The sequence below is a fragment of the Erithacus rubecula genome (genome assembly GCF_903797595.1).
Source record: "Erithacus rubecula genome assembly, chromosome: 1".
NCBI classification, from domain to species: Eukaryota; Metazoa; Chordata; class Aves; order Passeriformes; family Muscicapidae; genus Erithacus; species Erithacus rubecula.
Window position 1 is genome coordinate 58480197 of NC_136658.1, and position 21031 is coordinate 58501227.

The 21031-nt window shown below is 34.0% G+C and overlaps 1 protein-coding gene across 6 annotated transcripts in view; it reads left to right on the forward strand.

Moving 5' to 3' along the window:
* Nucleotides 1–21031, forward strand: part of DACH1 (dachshund family transcription factor 1) — a 351929-nt gene that overhangs the window by 288442 nt on the left and 42456 nt on the right. For all 6 annotated transcript variants that reach the window (XM_079312105.1, XM_079312103.1, XM_079312104.1 and 3 more), the window contains one exon: nt 14799–14950. In XM_079312105.1, coding sequence (XP_079168231.1) covers nt 14799–14950 — 152 coding nt within the window. The remainder of the gene's footprint in view (nt 1–14798; nt 14951–21031) is intronic.

Below are 21031 nucleotides of genomic sequence, written 5' to 3' on the forward strand. Positions count from 1 at the left end.
AGAAAGTACAAAACACAAGATTAGAATTTATATTTTTATAAGAATGTCTTTGAAATTGTGAGCTATACTAACATGCCAAGGATGTTAGGAGTATTGTAATTTTAATTATGACTACATTCTTGGTCTCTAAATTCCATTAAACAAATAAACATTAGATTGTTCTATCTATCTAAAAATGTATCTTCCTTTCTATTATGTTCCGAATTATATAGTGGCATCTATACTCTTGAAACATAGGCTTCTAAAATAGTCCTCTTAGTTCTTTGCACAATTCATGGAATGAAGGCAGTGCATGCAGAAGCCTCAAAATGGGGAATCCTGCTGCTAAAGTTTAGGTACTGTCAAAGAGCTGCATCTGATGGATACCTACCTTCTTTTCTTTCTTGTCTTGAGAATTTAGGTCCTTGCTTATAGAGTGCTGCTTCCTGGGCAGACTGGAAAATCTAGACAGAGGAATTCTGCCCTTCATCCCTTTTAGGCACTCCCTAAACCCTACTGACCACAGAGTGAGCTCTGCATGTCTACTGTCGTGAACAGTTATGCAGATAGACAGGTCCTTCAGAATTTATAAGTTTGTGCCTATACATTGTAACTTGGAAACAGAAAATGAAAAAGACAATATAGAGAGAATATATGAAAAAAAGAGCTACTGAAAGAAAAGGGATAAATGAATACTAAAGCTATGTACTATGCCTTTCCTACAGTAAAAGTTAGAGTCAAAAGTTTTGGGGTTATGTCTTAACCCCTGAAATTAATTAATCCTTTTTTTTTTCATTTATTTAGCTCTATTTGGCAATGATCAAAAGCAGGAAGATAGGAGGAAGAGGCATGAACTTAGTAGTTAGCCTTTTTTAATCTTTAATAAAATACTCCTAGTTTCTTAAAATGCTTCTTGTTATTTGGCTCTTTTGAAATGAGAAGATAAATTCCTTGTGGAAAACTCTTCCATGTTTTATTGATTGTTTGCAGAGCAAAACATAAATTCTATATACAAAAATAAACTGTGAGAGCATGTACATGCATACTTGTTCTGAATTCTTTATGATATGTATTTTCAACAGTGATAGTTCTTTGCGATATTTGAATATTCATGTGACAACCTAGAGGTTATTTACATGAACTGAAACAAGAGGAAACCAGATGAAAGCACTATAAATCCTGCGAATAAAAACAATATATTATCATTTTTATATTTCCCAATGTTCTGAGTTTCAAGTAAGTAAAACTTGTTTTTAAAATTTCTGCTACTGGAGAATATTGTTCCATGTCTTAAATCAGATTGTAGGTACAATAAAATTTTAATAAACATGTTACAAATTGCTTCCATCTTTCCTGTATAAATAAGATGCTGAGGGTTCCTAAATTACTTTAGAATTACAGCAAAGCTTTGCATTAAGTTGTAAACATTATAACAATGTATCTTTTTAGCATAATTGCTTTGAAAGTACAGATTACGATTTAAAGTTGCCATTTTGGTTTTCATTTGATTTTAAATCCATGTTCATTGTCATCCAACCCAATGCAACTCATGTTTTACTCATGTTCTGACATCTGATTCTACTGTTTCAGAAAATGGCAGTAGAGGGAAGGCTCCCAGATCATGCTCTCTTCCTTTAATTCCAGTACTGAGGCTATAGGTATTGTGCCTGCAAGGAATAGTAACTTATTTCCATGTGACTTGTAGATTATCTCTCTACATGTGGTTTACTGTCAAGAGAATTCTTTTTTTTTTTTTTTTTTTTTTCTTTTTTTTTTTTTTTTTTTTTCCTTTTTTTTTTCCTTTTTTGTATTGCAAGTTCCTTTATATACAGTAAGAGAGCAGTAGCCTGTTCAAAATACACTATTAGTAGGGCAACACAGAGCTGAATCTTTAAACAAGTACTTCCACTGTCTATAGCATGCATCCTTTGTTAGTGTGTGGGTTCAAGGAATTTGGTTCTGATAAGGTAATATTAAAATCTAGTAGTGAAATGTCAGTGTTAATGTGTACCAGTTTGTTAACATGATTAAATAATAATCTGTCTAAATATTTTAAAACATTAGATGATAATTTGATAAATTTTACATTCAAATTCTCAGGTTTTTGATAAAACTGAAAAAACCAGATTCCATATCTATTACCCTATATATAGGTGTGTTGGTTGTGTGGCTAACTCTTTTCTGTTCAATCTGATCAGTTCATATATGTCTGTATCTGCTAGAGAAATGTAAAATATTAATAGAAGGTCAATGAGTGTTCACTGAGCTCTCTTTGCCATATGGCCCCTATGGAGGATAGAAGGCCCTGGCTAGCTTCAGCTTGCCATATGGACCTGGTGGAAAAAGGTAGGTTTCACACACAGAGCAAACCTACCATATGGACTGGGTGGTGCACTCAAAACTCTAAACATTTCTTGTACACCAGGGCCTTTTACACAGAAGGATGTAAAAACATACATAATACATTACACACAAAAGCCATTGAAAAATGGATTAATTGTTTAGGTTTATATAATGCTTTCAAGCAGTGACCAAAACTATATAAATAATCAGGGCTTATTTTGAAATAGTAAAGAAGACAATCAATCATTTACAACTGACTTTTTTACTTTGCACTTAACATCTGTTGTGTAATGGGACTGTACAATGCAACTCTTAATGCTGTACAAAGACAGAACATCCAAAAATAGTGATAGGGTTAAAGCAGTTTTTCTGAATGTGTTCCCTGGGGTTTCTTTTCCCTCCTGTTCTTAACCTGAGAAACAACTTTAGCACACTGCAAGAGCTGTGAGGGAAGTCCTGGACTTAAAAATGTCTTCTGTACACTTAATATTTTGAGGAATTGAAATTAAGCTTTAAATTAGGAGAAGATAATTGATTCAACTTTAGTCCCTTTATGAAGAATGTGTTGTTACATAGTGATGCCTTCTTTTACAGATGAAAATTGTAGTAAAGTAGGATAGAAAAATAATTATCTTTCAAACCACTGGACATAATGTTGAACCTTCCTACATGTTCCCATGCAAACATACCTATATTTTCTTTAGTTTTAATTGGTTGATCAATTGGTTGAGTTGGGGTTTTTTTTGCAAAAAAAGCAATAGTCAGATCAGGACTACTTTAGCTATAATTTTATCAAGATACAGTAAAAAAGAGCATACATTAAAGATATATTTTTAAGATCTTCTTTTCTATTTTCTTACTTGTTTTGATAATGATTCAGATCTTGTTGTCACAGTTTTATATGAAAGAATGAGTTTCATGTGTGAGAATGAATAAGGAGAAAACAAATCAAGATCTGTTTTGTTCTGTTAACAGAGAGATAATCTAGGCTGACTTGTTCCTTCAGATTTCTGTCACAATCTTTTTCTTTTCTCTAATTGTATTTTTTTTGTGTCTGGTCCTGCAATTTCAACAAGCAAAACAATTCTTCATATCTTGAAAGGGAAGAAACTACTGAGACAAAGACACTTTAGAAACAATCAGTGCTACTGAGGAAAGTGTTTGAGATGTAAGGAAAAAGCACAGGAAGCAATAGAATCAGCTAGGACAAAGAGAAGACAAAGATAATGATTGTGAAAATAAAGAATTTGGATTTTACCTTTTGAAATCATTGTGCTAAATATTTTGCAATTGTACTAGAATTTGGTGTACAGCCTGCCTTCATCAGTGTCACTGACTTAATTTATAAAATCTGAACAAAAAACTCACTGAAGTTTCTGTCTCAACCTCCTGGGTGCAGGAGTTCACAAAACCATGCAGGGTGGTCATTTCCTGATGCAGCTCTTGCCTTTTTTACTAGACAGGCTAAAATCCAACCTGTTGTTGGGATACAGAAGGAAAATATTATCCTTCAATAGATAATGATATCATCAGGTTGAGATAATAAAGCTTGTGCAGTCTGTTTCAGTCTGTTTAGGCAGTAACTGTTTTTGCAGTACAATAATGTTAAAGATGTTTTGATTTCTGTTTTGTTTATTTACAGTTATCAAAAACATAAATAGTTGTGAAGTCTTAGAGAACCTTTGAATCACTCTTGGGATTTGTATTTTGTTTCTGTTACATAAGATTTAAAATTGCTTCAGGATTAAAATAAAGAATTTTTCAATTAAATCAGTGGCATAAACATTGAAAGATTTGCAGAGGTTTTGATATGGAACAAAATTAGAAGATCTGTCCTATAGTGGAGATGCAATCCATATTTCCTTGGTACTATGATACGATGCAGATATCATAAAGAACAAAAGACTGAACAAAATATTTAATTTGCATGAAGGTTTTAAACTGGATCAAAAAATAGATTTTAATTTACTGGCAAGTGTATGGTATGTTTGCTGTGTAGGATACTTTAATTTTCTATATTTAATGTAAACCAGACTGATCCATGTTACATGATGACTCCAAACTATTTTTTATCTTCTTAAATCAGTGCTGAATGTGACTCATAATGCATAAATACATAAAGAATATTTTTCTTGTGTTCTCTAATATGTATTCTAATATATTAGCATAAATTACATATTCCAAGACATGAAAACACATGCAGGCCAAATCTCACTTTAAAGTGGATGCCTGAAATGGAGCAGAAAACATTAGAGGTAAAACTTCTGCATTATTCTATCAGCAAGCATCAAGCTAGTGAATGCCATAGAAATCTCACTAATGGACACATTCTGGCAGCTTGTTGCAGATGTTTGATGAATGAATTGCAAGAGAAATCATATCAGATGTAAAAATGCTTGCCTTTTCATTCTGAATTTTGTTTCTGAGCACTCTGGGATTTTGGGGTTTTGTTTGTTTATTATTATGGATTTCTGTGAAAATCAGATATTAAGATATAATGTATAGGCAATGATTTGAGAAATGTGGCTATAATATTATAAAGGACTGTTTATGATGCTAAAACTATGAAACTCATATTGAACTCCCATAGGCAGACAGCCAAATTTCTATTAGGATATCATAACCATATAATTCAAACTGTGTACATCGATTATTGTCTACAATATTTGCATCTGAGTACTGGAACCATTCCATACATAGAAGCATTGAGGGTGTTTATTGTATCTGCTTAAAAATATATTGTGGAATAATTTGGAAAAAGTGAGTTAAATATACTCTTTTATGCAAATGGCAGTGTTTGAGCCACAAAAATAAGGAAGCTTCTATGTTATACTAATTCATGATATTAAAACAGCTCACTCCTTTTATACCCTTCCTGGTGAAAGTTTGTCAAACCAGGATGCTTCACATCATTTTGTTCTCAGTAACACTTAGTGTGAAGAGAGTTAAGACCTGAAGATACTATATCACATATTTCCATAAAAAGTGTGTGTTGCCATTTGGGTGCTCAAGCAAAGACTGGACACTCTGCTGAACTGCTGATGGTAGAACACCTGTTCCTTAACCTCTCAGAAGCCTGACTGCAGGGCTGGACCAGCAGAGTCCCTTTGGTGCTTTGTTTTCAAAGCATGGCTCCTTCTCCTGCGTTTCCAAAGCATTTGAAGCCTTTCATTGTATGTTCATTCCTGAACCTTTTGCCCAGTAGCCCCATGACACAGCTGTGTCAGTTGGGTCCATCTGATTTGTTTCCTGATTGTTTTATTTTACTGGCATCTTTGGCACTAATGCATCCAGGACAGGAATTTTGGCAAGGCTAAAGCTCAGGAAGATCTTTCCTTAATATGTTTCTGTCTTGCTGTGCATTTTAGGCTGGTCATCTTATTCACTGGTCCATGTGTTCTAAATTCAAATATGAGACATAATTGCTAGTATACCTTTTGTTAAAGAGGTTATTAAAATCACAGGCTATTAATAGAATCTTGCAGAGAAATGTAGACAATATAAGTATATATGTTTTTAAATACTGGGTTTCTGCAAAAAGAAGTGTTGCTGGACTTTTTATGTATTTATCTAAAATAGATTTTCTCATTTTCATAAAAAGAAACATGACAGTATTTTGTTTGAATATTCAGTTTAAGAAAGCACATTGTTCAGTTTAAAAAGCACATACATTAATCAATAGATCAGTTTTACATGTTCTGACCAGATAAATGTTTTTCTGCTGGGACAGATGAGCAGTATCAGTTGCCATAAATGAGAAGTGTTTAAACCTCTTTTGCCTTCTCTGTTGAACTTCTTTGACATATTTATTTGTGAAATGCAGTACTGCTGACTTCTGTGCTGCCACTTTATACCAGATGCCAAGCATGCCTGGTCAACCTCATCTGCTTGCCAGCACTCTGGGAATGTGGGTATGGGGCAGGTTATGAGTTGCTGAATGAATGACAGCAGACGAGTGTTGCTCAGACACATTACCATATATTCATTTTCTTTTTGGGCATCTGATTCATGCTGTCAGCAGATTACCAAGAGCATGTACCATGTGACAAGGTAGCAGGAGCATTAATACTCAGGCCCCCATAATTGCAACATGGCTAGATACAGACTTCTTGAAAACACCAACTTTTGGATTTTTTCCTGAAGAGAATAAATACTAGAATTATTAACTGAACACAGAGCAAGGGAAATAGTGTGAATACAATGCATTTCCAGGTATTAACATAAACCCTTCATCTTCAGAGAATTACAAGTTACCAGCTGTGCTCTTATCAAAAACTCCCTTCTTACTACTGTTATGCTTAAAAAAGAGGAGTGCTGTTATTTCAGATGACAATGAAAAAAAATGCTAATATTGTTGATATTCCTTATTTTTAAATCACTTTAAATCCCCAAATAATAGATGCTTTTCAACTTTCATGAAACATGTCCAGAGGATTATTAATACAAATCATGTGGCTCTTGAAATGATCCAATAAAATCTTTCAAAATGCAGTTTTATATTCTTTATAATGTTTTCTTTTCTGCATTCTGCAGTAGCCGTATGGAAGCAGTTATAGGCTGGAATGGGCAGCACAAGAATAAGTATGCATGCTGTGGATGCATTGCCTTGTATTGCTTTTATCAGTTGAGATGTGCATATTTATGTCCATAAGTTTGAAAATGTGAGGTTTAGTCTATAATACATTCATTTTGCAGCCCTAAAGTCCAGACCCTAATTTGAAGTTTGATGGTAATCAGGAATTTAGCTTAGACTGAAAATACTGGTTTGATCATTTGATTCAGCATATACTTAGGAAAGCTGCATATATGACCAGGGAGCCAGCTTCTGAGCCAACACAATAAAGGAGATTAAATAGCTGGTTTTGTGAAAGCTGAGGTTTGATTTCCTAACTGAATATCCTTTCACTGGGTAGATGATCATGGACACCCCTCAATGTGACTTTGGAAGAAGCTGAGAATGGCTCCTGTGAACCTGTAGGGAAATATATTTGCAGAGCCCTCTGCACATATATATATGCATATAAGCAGTTCTCATAGAATTGCTACAAAGCTAAGAAACATTCTTTTTACCCTCAGTATTGCCTGGCTGACGGAGTGAAGTTAACAGAGTACTAATTGGGATGTTTGACATGAACCAGTAAAATACATTTATATTTTTTTCAGTGTCCAAAGCACAGATGGCCTTACTCTGCATCCAATTTCTGCCAGTAGCATATAAGCATCTTTAAAAGGGAAATAATGGGCATAGTTCTTACACTTCAAATCTGCAGGTTATAAAATGATAAAGTGCCTTCTTCTTATACATTGTTTAAAATGCAATAAAATGTTTTTAATACCTTTTTAACAACCATTTCATCTTTTAACAATCATCTTTAGGAAGTTTAGAGTTAAATTCTTAATTAGAATTTAGAGTTAAATTGTTTTAAATTGTTAATTTCTTGAGAGTTAATGAATGTTACTGTCAGGTGTTAAAGATATATGTGTTTTATGACTACCAGATATATACAAAATCACCTCTGACTATCCCATTCCTTCTCTTCATCTGATCATTCAACGTACTTTACAAAATTATGTGAAAAAATATGTGAGTAAACAAGATACTTTTTCTTATAGGGACAGAGAAACTGTAATTTTGTTTTGCATGTTATCTGTTATGATGCCAAAGTACACAGAACAGAAATACCAATGGCATTTTAACATTCCATTGTATGGTAAAATATGTTTGTTTAAAAATAAGAATGATAATTTATTCTAAAATATTGTGGAATCTTTAGAACAAATAAATAACCCAATACTGCTTGATCCAGCCCTAATCAGTAATAGGCTGCAAAATAAGATAAAGGTTATTAAAATAATCCTTTTATTGAAAGAGAAAATTAGATAAGTTGTGCTGATTGACTCTGAGGCCCTCCTAGGGACATGTAAAATGAAGAATAAACTCAACTTGATCTAGTCCTAAAAGCCTGAAGAAATCCTCACAGCTGGAACATCACCACTAATTACGTTTTTGCTTTTTGAATACATAGTTCCAGCTCTTTCCGTTCATCTTTACTGATGCTATACCCATAATTCCTTAACAAATTAAAATATGTGATCTTTAGAGAATGTATTTTATGTATTTGCTTTGACAGCTGTAAATTTCATTTACATTCAAGTAAAATTCTTGAAATACCACAAGAATTACTTGTGCAAAATCTGTTGTATGTAAAAAACAACAGTTTAGCTGTTTTGTTTATTTCTTGTTGAGTCAGTATAAATTTCTTACTCCCAGGCCGTCTTTCTCCTCCCCTCCTTCACCTCATAATCCCACTCCTATTATTACTTTCCAAAGTGTTTGCCACTTTGAGTGTCCTTCCCTATATTCTCAACTTTCTATTTCCTCAGTTCTTGATTACTCCATGTCTTTTGTCAAGTCCTCTCTGTTTCCAGTCCTCCACGTCCTTATTCCAGCCAGCAGTACATTCTTTTTCCCCCCCTCTATGCTTATAGGTAAGTTGGCTTACAAGATATCAGCATAGAAGGGGTACCACTGAACCTTGGAGTAAGAGTGATCCCAAAAGTTTTGTTCAAGAAGTGATTCACTGTCTGGCTCTAATTTGCCATTATGGAGGCAACTCCAGCTTCAGTATGATCAATGATCTTGTGCAGTAGTGAAGAATGATCTGTAGAGACTTCATGTTCTTTAAAAGGATTATAAAAATACTGGATATTTATTAATTGGATTTTTTTTTTCCAAAAAGGAAAAGCATCAAGTTAGTAAATGAAGTGGTTAAAATCTTAGAGAATGGTCAGGAAATATGAGTATTGCTGCTGGTGGGAAAGTCCTGCATCTAAACCTGCCTCCAAAGTGAACATGTAAAACTAGGTTCTTATGTCCTTTTATTCCTGTGTAGTTCTTTACATCAAGTGAGGGTGTGCATATTTGGAAGCCATGCCACTTGGGAAAATGATCCACAATGGTAGACTTAGTACATAGATGAATGAATTCTGTAAGATCTACTTTGCACAAATATATGTGCCTGCATCAGCTACAAAGCCATTTTGTGAAAAGTACACATCCAAGAAACTTAGTAGCTGTGATCCTTTCCATGTAGGTTTTTAATTTTTTAGTCATATTTCATTATTAGAGAATTGCTATTCTCAAAGTCCTTTGGCAAACATAGCAATCCAAGAAGCAGAACTCAGTGGACAGCATTTGCAATGGTATTAACTGTGAGACCATCAGACTCTTTAAAGTGCTACAGAAACATTAACCAGTCAGTCAGTCTATATGAATATTTGATATTCCTTCCTGATTTTGAGCTGCCACAGTTGCAAATATTTTAATTTCAGAATATTTGGGGGAGCTGTTGTTTGTATAAAAAGAAGTAAATAAATTGTAGATTTAAAAAAAAAAATCTAAAGGAGTTGTAAATATATATATATAACTCTTACAAAATATAACTATTATAATATATAAATCTTCTAATATATATACATATCTTTATAAGAGTTTCAGTATATTCCTTTTATAGTTGGTAACATCCTTCTCCTTCACAGTTATCAAGCATTGCCCCCAATTACATGCAGGGCTAATCTTCAATGACCAAATCTATAAAGCTGCCAAATTGTATGGGAATTGGTCAAGAGGTTTTACTTATTTGTTTGTTTGTTTCTTTGTTTTTATCCTGAAAATTATTAAATCCTGAAAATTATTATGCCTGAAATTATTAAACATTTCAGTTGATGATATGCGAGACCCCTAGGTTTTTTTTGCTAATATAAATCTAGAATTACGGATTGATTAAAACAGAAAAGCTTCTCACACTTGAATCCTCTGATTCAACAGTGAGGAAGGTGAGATATAAAGCTTTGTGCTTTTGATAAGGTAAACCAAAATAGTATTAAGCCAAATGGAGTAGATTGTTTCTACAATGTAGAAAAAATGTATGCACCAGATTTATGGTAATAAAAAGTGGAAGCAGAATCCTCTTTGATCATTCAAATGGTAAGAGAGAGCCTGTGTTAGGAACAAATACATGTGGAATATTTTATAGGGAACAGAAAAGCCTCAAGATGCATTGTAAAATAAGCATGGCATGATTACAGAATGGCCTTAATCTGTATAGTATTTTTTTTCAGCCAACTGTTATTGTTTTCTTTCAAATCCTGGCAATATCAATATTTTCCAGTTTGATTGGTGACTGGTCTGAACTTATCCTACTTGCTTTTAGGAACAAAGACAAGAGAATGGCCACCTCTATTCATCTATTATTGTTTAAATAGCTGTCACAGCTTCCAGGATGTGTGTTTCCATGTTATCTGGTGAAAGAATAAAATAGAATGGCAACAAACCAAATACAGTGAAATATGTTTGTTGTATTTGGCCCAAACCAGCTGCTGTTTACAGATAAAATCTGGTTTGAACAAAACCAGGTGAATTTTGGAAATAGAGGAACAATGGATGGAGTGGTTGTAGCATTTACAAATATTTTTAAGATACATGTCACATTCAGACTTGCCTATTATGGTGATTTAGTTCATATGTCAAGACACATATTCATCTCTGCCCAGATACTGTAGAGGTTTGGGTAACAGCTTGTCCTATCCTTGTTTATTTGTTAATTTATAACATCTCAGTTCCCAGCACAAACCAAGGCAGGCCCGGACACTTCTTTGTTCTGCTTTGTTCTTTCTTTTTTCCCCCCTCTTTCTTTTCTTTGTTGTGCTCCCCAGTCTGACAATGGAGTTATAGATTGACCCTATTTCCCCTTTTGCCCTGACTTCTCTTCTAACACTTCCTTTGATGTGTTTAGACTGAAAATACCAAATCTCTGTTTCCCAGCAAGGGCTCATCACTTTGCAGCATTGCTCTGCGACTATTGTAAGAGGAACATTAGTAGTTCCTTTACAGCAGTTTAAAAGATGTTAGGCTAATGATTATTTGGAAACAAGAGATATCTCATCCTTTAGAGGAAAGAGGATTTGTGCAGGAATTAAGTATTTTAAAATGTTTTAAAGGCAAGAGTTCATATTATTTTGCTAGTAAGATATGTGGTTATGTTTTAATTGGCTGTGTTTACAATGTGGTTTTTCCTAAAAAATGCATTTTTTTAAGATTCCCTCAATCATAGCTTATCTCACATCCACAAATATCCACACTTCCTGTGTATAATATGTACATTTGCTCTGTTTCAAACATACTCACACTCAAAGTTTATTTCACATGGGACATCAAGAAAACAAAGTCACATTAGTCTGACTTTTTTTCTGAGTTGATATTTCATTAAAATAAGTTCAGAGTAAGTTCATCTCGTCCTACTCTTCAGTGTAAATTTGTTTCTGTTATTTATTATAACATAATGGTTTGGACATTACTTTGAATTCATATAATTCTAATATTTTTTGAGTTTCTTTGCCTATTGCAAAACCATTCCACACATTGTTAAAAAATCTTAACAAACTTCAAGTGTTGAGCATGCAGGAACTACAGCAAGCATAACATTAAATAAATTGTAAAGTAGTAATACATTAAAAAAAATTGATCCCTTGCTTAAATTCTATTACAACGTCTGTATTAGGAGCTTTCTGTATCTCAGTAATTGCATGGAAGAGCAGTTTTTGAGTTAATTAAAGCTTACAGAGTTTTTAAGTGAGTCAGTTTTATCTAGTGCATCTTAGAATATTTTGACAATTTGAGACCTAAAATATTAGTAAGATTCTAAGTAGTCCCAGAAAGTAGGAGGTCATTGATCCATTTTCCTGGCAAATCTAGAGGCAAATGGTGTCTTTTCAGTTTCCTTTCTCATTTAAATGAATCAACTTTTCCACACATACTTGTGATTCCACTCTTTCCTGCTGTATTCTGCAGGAGCAATACCTTCACTGCAACCACTGATACAAAGAAATTTCTACCTAAAAAAACTTAGGGATGTAATATGTAAGAGAATTTTTAATTTGTTGTTGTTGTTGTTGTTGCTTGTTTTCTTGGTTGGTTGGTTGGTTTGTTTGTTTCTGTAAAAATTATTTAGGGAAGGCACATTTTCAGTAGAGGAGAATAGTTTTCAGCTGTGCAATAATATTATGTACTGTTTATAAATATATGGTCTAACTAGTTTTGTTTAAGTTTTGGCTTGTTTCTTTTGATTAATGAAAGCATAACAATTCTGGCAGCAGTTTGGGAAAAAACATTTGTTAATGATTTTTCACACTAGAATAGGTGTGGAGAAGTTGAACTAAGCTATTTTTCAATACCAGGAATATATAATTTATTTTTTCTAATGACTTGATGACTATTTCTATAATATTATATATATATATTATATATGTATAATATTTAAAAATTTGGAAAGAAAATACTCATATTAAGGGCTAAATTTTAGTATATTTCTACAAAATTGCTACAGAGCTGTCCATGCTGCTGTGAGGTAGCATGAGGACAGAGGATACATCCATATAGTATATTTTTTTCAGAGCCTGCTTTGAATCTCAGTAAGGTATATAGGATCTGAATGGTCTGAAGCTTTCCTTGGTCAACATTCAGTAACTTTAACTTAGAAAGCTTTTGAATGATGACTTTATGAGAAAGCAGTAATTGTGGCATGAATTGTGACTAAAAGGGCATAAGGAACAGGGTCTTACTCCTTGTGTGGTCCTTGACCTGAGCCACAGGGAAGTAGGAAGAACTGCACCCAATATAGAATCTCCCTAAAAGCAGATCTTTTAATCTTAGATTTTTCTTACAGTCTTCTGGAGGAAAATTTGCCTCTTCCTGCAATAGATGCCTGTGAGAGCTCAGATGGACAAGTACCTTAAAATGGCATCTGCCTCTTTGCAGTGGCTATAAAGGTCCTGGGTAGTATCAGACCAGCAGCAGATGCTCAAATGCCTGTTTGCGTACTTCTGTGGCAGGACATAGTAGGAAAAGCTATTACTGTAAATACTGGCCAGCATGACAGAGCTGGGGAGGGGATGGGACAAGAAATCTGCACCTGAGTGTGGTTAATAAAGATTGCTTCCTTCTGTAGGCATGGTGATGGGGACTTTTGGCATGAGCTAGGACTTGGAGTTATGGATGTCCCATCCTGAGGTCATCGACACTGTAACCTTCTGTTCTGCAGATTTCAATTTTCATAGTCCTAGACTATGTCCACTTAGGAAAATACTGCATTCAATCCTAGAGAGAGCTCTTTTTAGGCAATTAGGATCAGCTTTCAGATACAATTTTAATGCACCTGACAAAATAAATAGAGAAGTACAACTATTATTGAACCTATAATTAAAGAAATAAATAAAAACAAATTTGACTACCCAAAATATATATAACTTACAGTGGTCAAAGCCAAAGTGAAAGAAAGTGAGTCTGAAAAACTCCGTTGGAGTCATGTAGCTGTGCAAAATCTGCATGATAACTTGGGTAAATTCTGATGTCCTTGCATTGTACTGAGATACTTCAATATGTGTCAGTCAGTGACTGAGCCCTTGGTAAGAAGAATATGTATAGATATATGTATCTATATATATGTGTATAGATAATTTTCCTTTTCAAAAATTCAGATTAGTATCTGGTGCAGAGAAATTGACCTAAATTTCCATATCATATCAATAGTAGCCTAAAAATATTCCAGAAAGGTAAAAAAGGAAAAAAAGAAGAAAAAAACCACACAAATGAGGCTATTGAAGTTTCTATTAATTGCAGGAGGTTTATTTTTTTTCCACTTCTTAATCTGTTCAGATTATCTGTGAAACTTTAATCTTAGAAGTCTCCAAGCTGTGCAAGCTTTTTCCCGTTGTCATGTCAGAAGTGATCAGATCTTATTGTTACAAAGATCCCACTGAGGATCTTTGCAGATCTTCAGCACTAATTGTTAGAAGATGTCCATGTTTAAAAAAATACTAGGCCAGTGATTTTTACCCTGCTGTTCATTTCATGTACTGTTCAGAGCATGCTTTAGTTGTGGCAATCAGGTGTATTTTCTTGGTCCAAAATGCATTGAAGAGCTTTTCTTGGTCTTGCAACATTTTCTGAGCTGTAAGTGAAACCATTAAGAGTGGGAAGGGTTAATTGTATGGGGAGCCTCGTGTTTAAATACTTCTCATATACAAAATATATGTCATGCTGGAAAATATTCTATTGTCAATCCAAATAGAATACAGACTAAAATGAGATAATTGGGAAGGTGCCCATAAAGTCAGCCTGAATATATTATCACAAGTATATGTGAGATAATATTTGTTTTAAAAAGATTCTATGGCACTGTAAACTCAGTCTCATTAGAGACTGCATTTAAAAGGCTTATAAAGTTACTCATTAATGTTATCTTGTTGTATCTCCACAGCTTTTTCATTAAAGAAAATTCAGCAGAAAGCATTTTCTCCTGATAGCAGGAACCAATTTGCAATAAATGTTCTGGAAACCACTAGGGAAGCCATTACTGAGGTCTAATAAAAACAGACAAGCGTAACTTGTTCTATATTTTTGTTTCAATCACATACAGATGAGACCCCGCTCTCCACACCAACCGCAAGAGACAGCCTTGACAAACTTTCTCTAACTGGGCATGGGCAGCCACTACCTCCAGGTTTTCCATCTCCTTTTCTATTCCCTGATGGATTGTCCTCCATAGAGACCCTTCTGACTAACATCCAGGTAGGCCTTTTTGTAGATCAGCTAAAAGGGATGGAAAGGAGCCAGTTTTGTCTAAATTAATAAAACCATTCAAGCTTAATCAGTTCATAAGATTATTTGGATCAACTAATTTACTGAAACTTTCTTGTAATTTAGGTTTTAAAGGAACCACAGCAAACAAATGAATTTAGAAGCTGTCAGATACAGTACATAAAAATACAGATTGTATATTAAACCACAGCAGAAAATTCAATGTAAATTACATTGGTGTGTTTAACAACATTTGTCTTCAATGGTCTTTTTATTACAGGCTAATGAAATGTATCTTACTGTTTAACTTTATCTCATTTGCTGAACAGAGAAAGAGTTCTTTAATAAATAGTTATTTCAAATTGCTGGAGTGGCATGGTGGAAATTATATTTAAATATGTTTGAAATGTGTCTCCCATAAAACCATTTACAAAAAGCACTTACTTTATAAATAAGCTCATTTCACTTAAAGTACTGTCTTCAAAGAATCAACTTCAAAAGGTATTACCGAATTTTATAAAGATTTCCTATTTGGTAGCCACGTCTGTTGTGTGTACAGTAAAGCTATATTCAAATATTATTTATAGTATGCATTATGTATATCTTGAAGCCAAATTCTTAATGTTTCATATTAGCATTAAGAACATTTTTGTCCACAAATTCAGTTATCTTGTATTCCCCATATGCAAATTTTGCAACATTATGCTTGTATGCTTCATGCAGAAGCAAAATCATAGTGCCAGAAATAATACAGCCATATTGCACATTCCCGAGAAGCCTTGTCTGGGCAGCTACCAACTTCTAATTTGTCATCATATATTTCCTGCTCATTCCTGCAAACACATAAAATCAATTGTATTCTATCCAGCAAAGGATATGACGGAGTAGGGCCAAATCCTGCTCACTTTACTGTCTGAAGCAATCTCATTAAAGTTTATGGCACTTCAGAATTGCTTTATGAAAAGTATATGAGCCATTCATTAGTTGTGTTTTGAGGTCTAATAATGGAAAAATACTGCTATTTAAGAAGTAAATATTACTATCTCTGCCTGGTCTGAAAAAGCATATTTATGATTACTTTTTGCAATTCTGAGACTGAGCATCTTAAATATTTAAGTCATGAACCATGATAATTTGATAACAGCATTCTTGTAACATGTCTGCTGCAACCTGTAATGATTGTATTTTTTTCTTAAGGCAGAAATACAGTGAATAATATTTTAGCTGTGCATATATGTGCAGAAATTTTTCAGTAATTTTTTGACAAATGTCTTCACTCAATGTCTCTAGACAGCAATCTAATGAGCAAAACATTCAGCATCAACAGGTTAGCTAATCTCATGATTGAATATGAGAGTGCTGCACTACTTCAGGATAAATAACCAGGATTAGTTTGCCAGTAATGCATTCAGTTTTGTTTTACAGAAAATGTGAATGTGAATTTTAGTCCTTACTTTTTTTTTAAATACTCTAATCTTAACTTTTATCTTAAAAGATGAAATAAAAGGCAATATCATAAACAAGCCAGAAACATTTTTATGCCTTTTCTTCTAGTGCTTCTGAGCAGCATCATTCTCCTTACCTTGAGACTCCATATCATGAAAAATCATCTATCAGTGTAAAGTGGTGGGACATAAGTCCTTCTGGATTTTTTCAGTATGTCCCCACATCACAATACATGGTTTTGACAGATTTCTAGGAATCCTTCTGTAACATAGGAAAGGGCATTTCCCTCCCTCTCCCATGCTACAGATTTAATTGTTATGAAGACAACATTATAAATCCACTCCATAAAATAATAAATAAATAAAATTAGTTGATTTTCCCATCTGTGTAGGAAAAGTTGACTTTAACAGCAGTAGAGTATATTGCAATGTCATGTGGACAAGAGTGGCAATTTCGTTAATCGATGCCATTTTAAATGGTTTCCATATTGCTATTTCATTACTATTGCAAGGAAAGGGGGTTTCCCCATGCCCACAAATGAGTTAGATACTGTGATGCCGGCACTTCCAGAACAGGGTTTTAGGTATTTGATTACAAGTTAAAATTTGCTGATGGCATATATAAAAAGAAGCAATTCTGTACCATGGTCACTGATTACACTATAATTTGTGACTTTGCTAGGAAATACATAAGCAACATCTGAAACCCATGATGCATTTATTACCTGACTTAGAAGGATTCTTTTCACTGAATAAATGGCTCCTTGCTTGTTTTGCATCCCTTTCAGAAGATATGTGGTTTCCATGGGGAGGTAGAGCACTGTGATCCTTCATTGTTCTCTTGTTGCAGCAGTGGAGCAGGTCTAACTTCCTTAAATAGATTGCCAGTGGTTTCATGAGTGGATTTGGTAAACACTGCTCTTTTTTTCCCCAGGGTCATTCATGCTGAAAATAATCATGTGTTTTTTCTATATGTCCACTTGTGAAATGCAAGTCTACATTTTTTGTTAGGTCATGGGTCTGGGGAGCACCCTCAACATGCCATATGTCATGCTGGTGGTAGCCTGCATTTTAGGGGTGTGATCATCACAGGAATATACAGGCAAGGAGCTTCACCCATGTGCATGGACTTGACAGTGGATGTCTGTGCCGCAGTTCTCTTCTGTATATCCAGATGTGTGAAGGTCAAGATCTGGAGGATCTGAATAATACAGACTTTGGGGCCTCCAAAAAAGCTTGTAGAGACTGCCCTGGTTTCAAATAGAACAAGTGTTGTATGGGCACTAGGAGCTCTAATTTTCACCTTTGACACGGTAATAAAGATCCTACATCTTGTCATTGGAACAATGCTTTTCGGGTATGCAAACAAAATTTCTAAACATTTTGTTATTTGAAACAAAGGTGCACATTCTGATGAGCTCAGGTGAACTCATTGCCTACTTGTAATTCTGTTTTAGAAGTCTAAGTAATTTTTTAGATTTGACCTCTGAGCACAAGTGAGTCTCTTCCATCTGTACTAAAGTTAAATGAATAGCCCCTGATCACAAATTCATAATTTTAGGCAAACATTAAATAAGCCTATTTGCTTCTGCTGTCACCAGTATGTCATTCTGTATAGATATATATGGGGTTTTTTTACTTCTCCTTAAATAGTTCTTTAAGAAAAATACAATATTTAATTATTTGTACTTTTACAGAGGAGATAATAGCAATATACAATACCTAGAATAACCAGTGTTGTTCTTCATGGGGACTACTGAAATGCAAATTATAAACTAAAAAAAAATATTATCAAGCAAATACACATATTAAAAAAAAGAATAAGATATTTTCTTAGTTTGATTTATATCTGCACATCTAAAAGGAAGATAAAAAAATTTCCCTGGAGAACTTAAATCAAGTGATATGTCTGTTTTTTCACAAAGATATTTGTAAATTTCTTCTGGATTAAATGCTTGAAGTCTAAGTGCAGTTGCAGCGAGGATGAAGGGTGGGGGAAGGTGAGTCACAGCAAAATGCTGTCTGTGTGCTAGTGAGAAGGCTAAAGATGTCTCCATACCCCTCACATAAGTATACCTTTCTGAGTCATGGCCTGATTATGCCAAAGTTTGTTACAGCCATGGCCTTTCATGATGCTACAATATTCTTGGGTAATAGTCATGTTCTTTCAAGCTTTTAGAGTCTCAGTCTCTACTGTCCCTGAGATGAATTTCCATTAATATCTAAGAGATTATATAGTTGCACCATGATAGCTGTATTTTTTTATCAAGACTGTATTGTATTGACTTATTTTTGTTGCTAAATATCTTTAAAGACATACCTAAAATAATTTACAAGTTTCCTATTGATATTAATTAAAGCAGTGCATGGTTACTAACTAAATTCCCCTCTGAAAACAAAGAAAATTACTAGCTTTATTGGTGTGAGTCTCCTGGGCTGTTACTATCTATGACTAAATACTAAGGGAAAAACACTGCAAACAGTGGATAAAGTAAAAAAAAAAAAATCCCAGTTTTACTTCATGTTATTTTATCTATATTCTGCTAAAATTAAAGAGAATTATTTTGTTTTTCACAGAAAGTATTAATGGAAAATATCATTTGTACCTGTGTAATATGCCTTTATCTGTGATATAGTATGCAATCTGAGTTATTTGAAACATTTTCTTTCAGGAGCCATCTCTAGAGATATTCTGTGTTGTCTTGCTCACAGTACTTAGTCACTAGTCAGTTATAAATAGCAGATATTCAAAAACTAACATGTGAAGTTAACTGGAATTGTATGTATATTTTTTTTCTAATGCATTTCACTAGATACTTTTAATGATTACAGCATACAAACTATATATATTTTCCTGACTGAAAGAGAAGCAATGCTATTTGAAAGCGTTTTCACCATGAATAGCTAATACTGCAGAAAGAAGCCCCTGAGCTGCAACCCTCTGGAAGCCAGGAATTTTGACTAGGAAGACTTCCTAATGTGCATGCCCTGATCTTCTGGTTTCCCTTTTTTCACTCAGTGTGGGCAATTGTTGGAAACACTATGTGATCTCCTAGGTAGACTGTCAAACTAATTAGCAAGGTTATTTTGATGTCACATATAAATATACTGCTAACTAAATTCTGTTAGGTGAAACACACATTTATGGATGCAGCTAGAAAGAGGAGCTTCTATACACCTTCCCCTCCACCACTTTCAAAATAGGCAACACATTATCTGCATAATTTTTAAAAATAGTGATGAGTAATACTGGTTTTAAGACTGAGTTGAGGTTTGATATTTGTTTAGTTTCTGTAGGATCATGAGGCTGCCTTTGTATGATGGTGTTCTCAGATCAGAATGGGAAGAAACTCATATATCAACTTAGCCATGTGTTTGGGACAGTTCTAAAGTATTTGTCAGTGAAAAATGCTAGAACAAGTACAGTAAAGTAAACAAATCAGAATGATCTATAAATCTCCAGGGAATTAAATGTCCATTTTTGACATTACATTGAAATAAAAATTAAGAAAGACACCAAGAGGAATGGCCTGCCATGCTTAAAGCCAGGCTCCAGATAGAGCCATACAGTATAAAAAACAAATCTGGAACCTGAGCATGTTCACTGCAATTATCATTATCCAGCTTCCATAACATCTGACCTTCCCTAAAGAGAAATATTTTCTTTTTGTTAATGTCCCATGTTGCACTGCATTTCCCATTGTCATTGGCAGCATATTGATTTAATATCAGGTTAGAGGATTAGCCATAGCACATGCAAGTTGGATACTGCATTTTGTATAATTTCTACAGCTGATCCACTGGGAGAATTAATAGAATTTCATGCAACCCTGAAATTGCTATTCCTGTTCCAGGGGGCACTGATGATTTTTTAGATGGTGTACTTTTTCAGTTTTTCTCAGCCCCTTCTGCGCTGAATAAAAGGAGGTATTTAATGTTTCCAGTATTTTTGCATTAGTGCTGTCATTGGCAGCAACAGCACTTTTTATATGCATCAGTTTGGCTCTAGTGCAGATTTTTTTTTCACATTGGATGCCTACTGATGTGCGCTGATTTAACTTCTAAAAATGAAACTTAATTTTGTGTAGCTTATAAGTAGTCCCTAGTGGATTTTGGCTCCAAAAAGCTAATATTTTTCAGACATAATCAGCAGCAATAGGTAATGTATTACCATTAGCTATGTTAGCAGGTATAAAAAAAGGAAAGACTGGGGGAGGAAGTGTGGTGCAGAAACTCAATAGAAAATGTAATAATCTTCTAGCAGCTTCGTGGTTTGCAGCAATTCTTAATATAAAATTACACACATCAGTATTACACTCTAGTGTTATTCTCCATGTTTATTCATAATGATTGTTTCATATTTAAAGAACACCAAAATATTGTGTTTTCTCAGCCAAGGACAATAATAGTTTAATAGTAATTTATTTTAAACTGCTACTGATAATACAACCAATCAACACATTAAGTGATGCCAACATTGGCATCTTGCTAAATAATCTCTAGGCTTTGCACCGAGAGTACATCTTTCAAAGATAAGTCAACAAGAGCAATCAGAGCAGAAAATTAGAATTTGGTATCTTAGAATTAAAATACAGCTAAACTAAAGTTTTAATTGGGGTGATCTAAA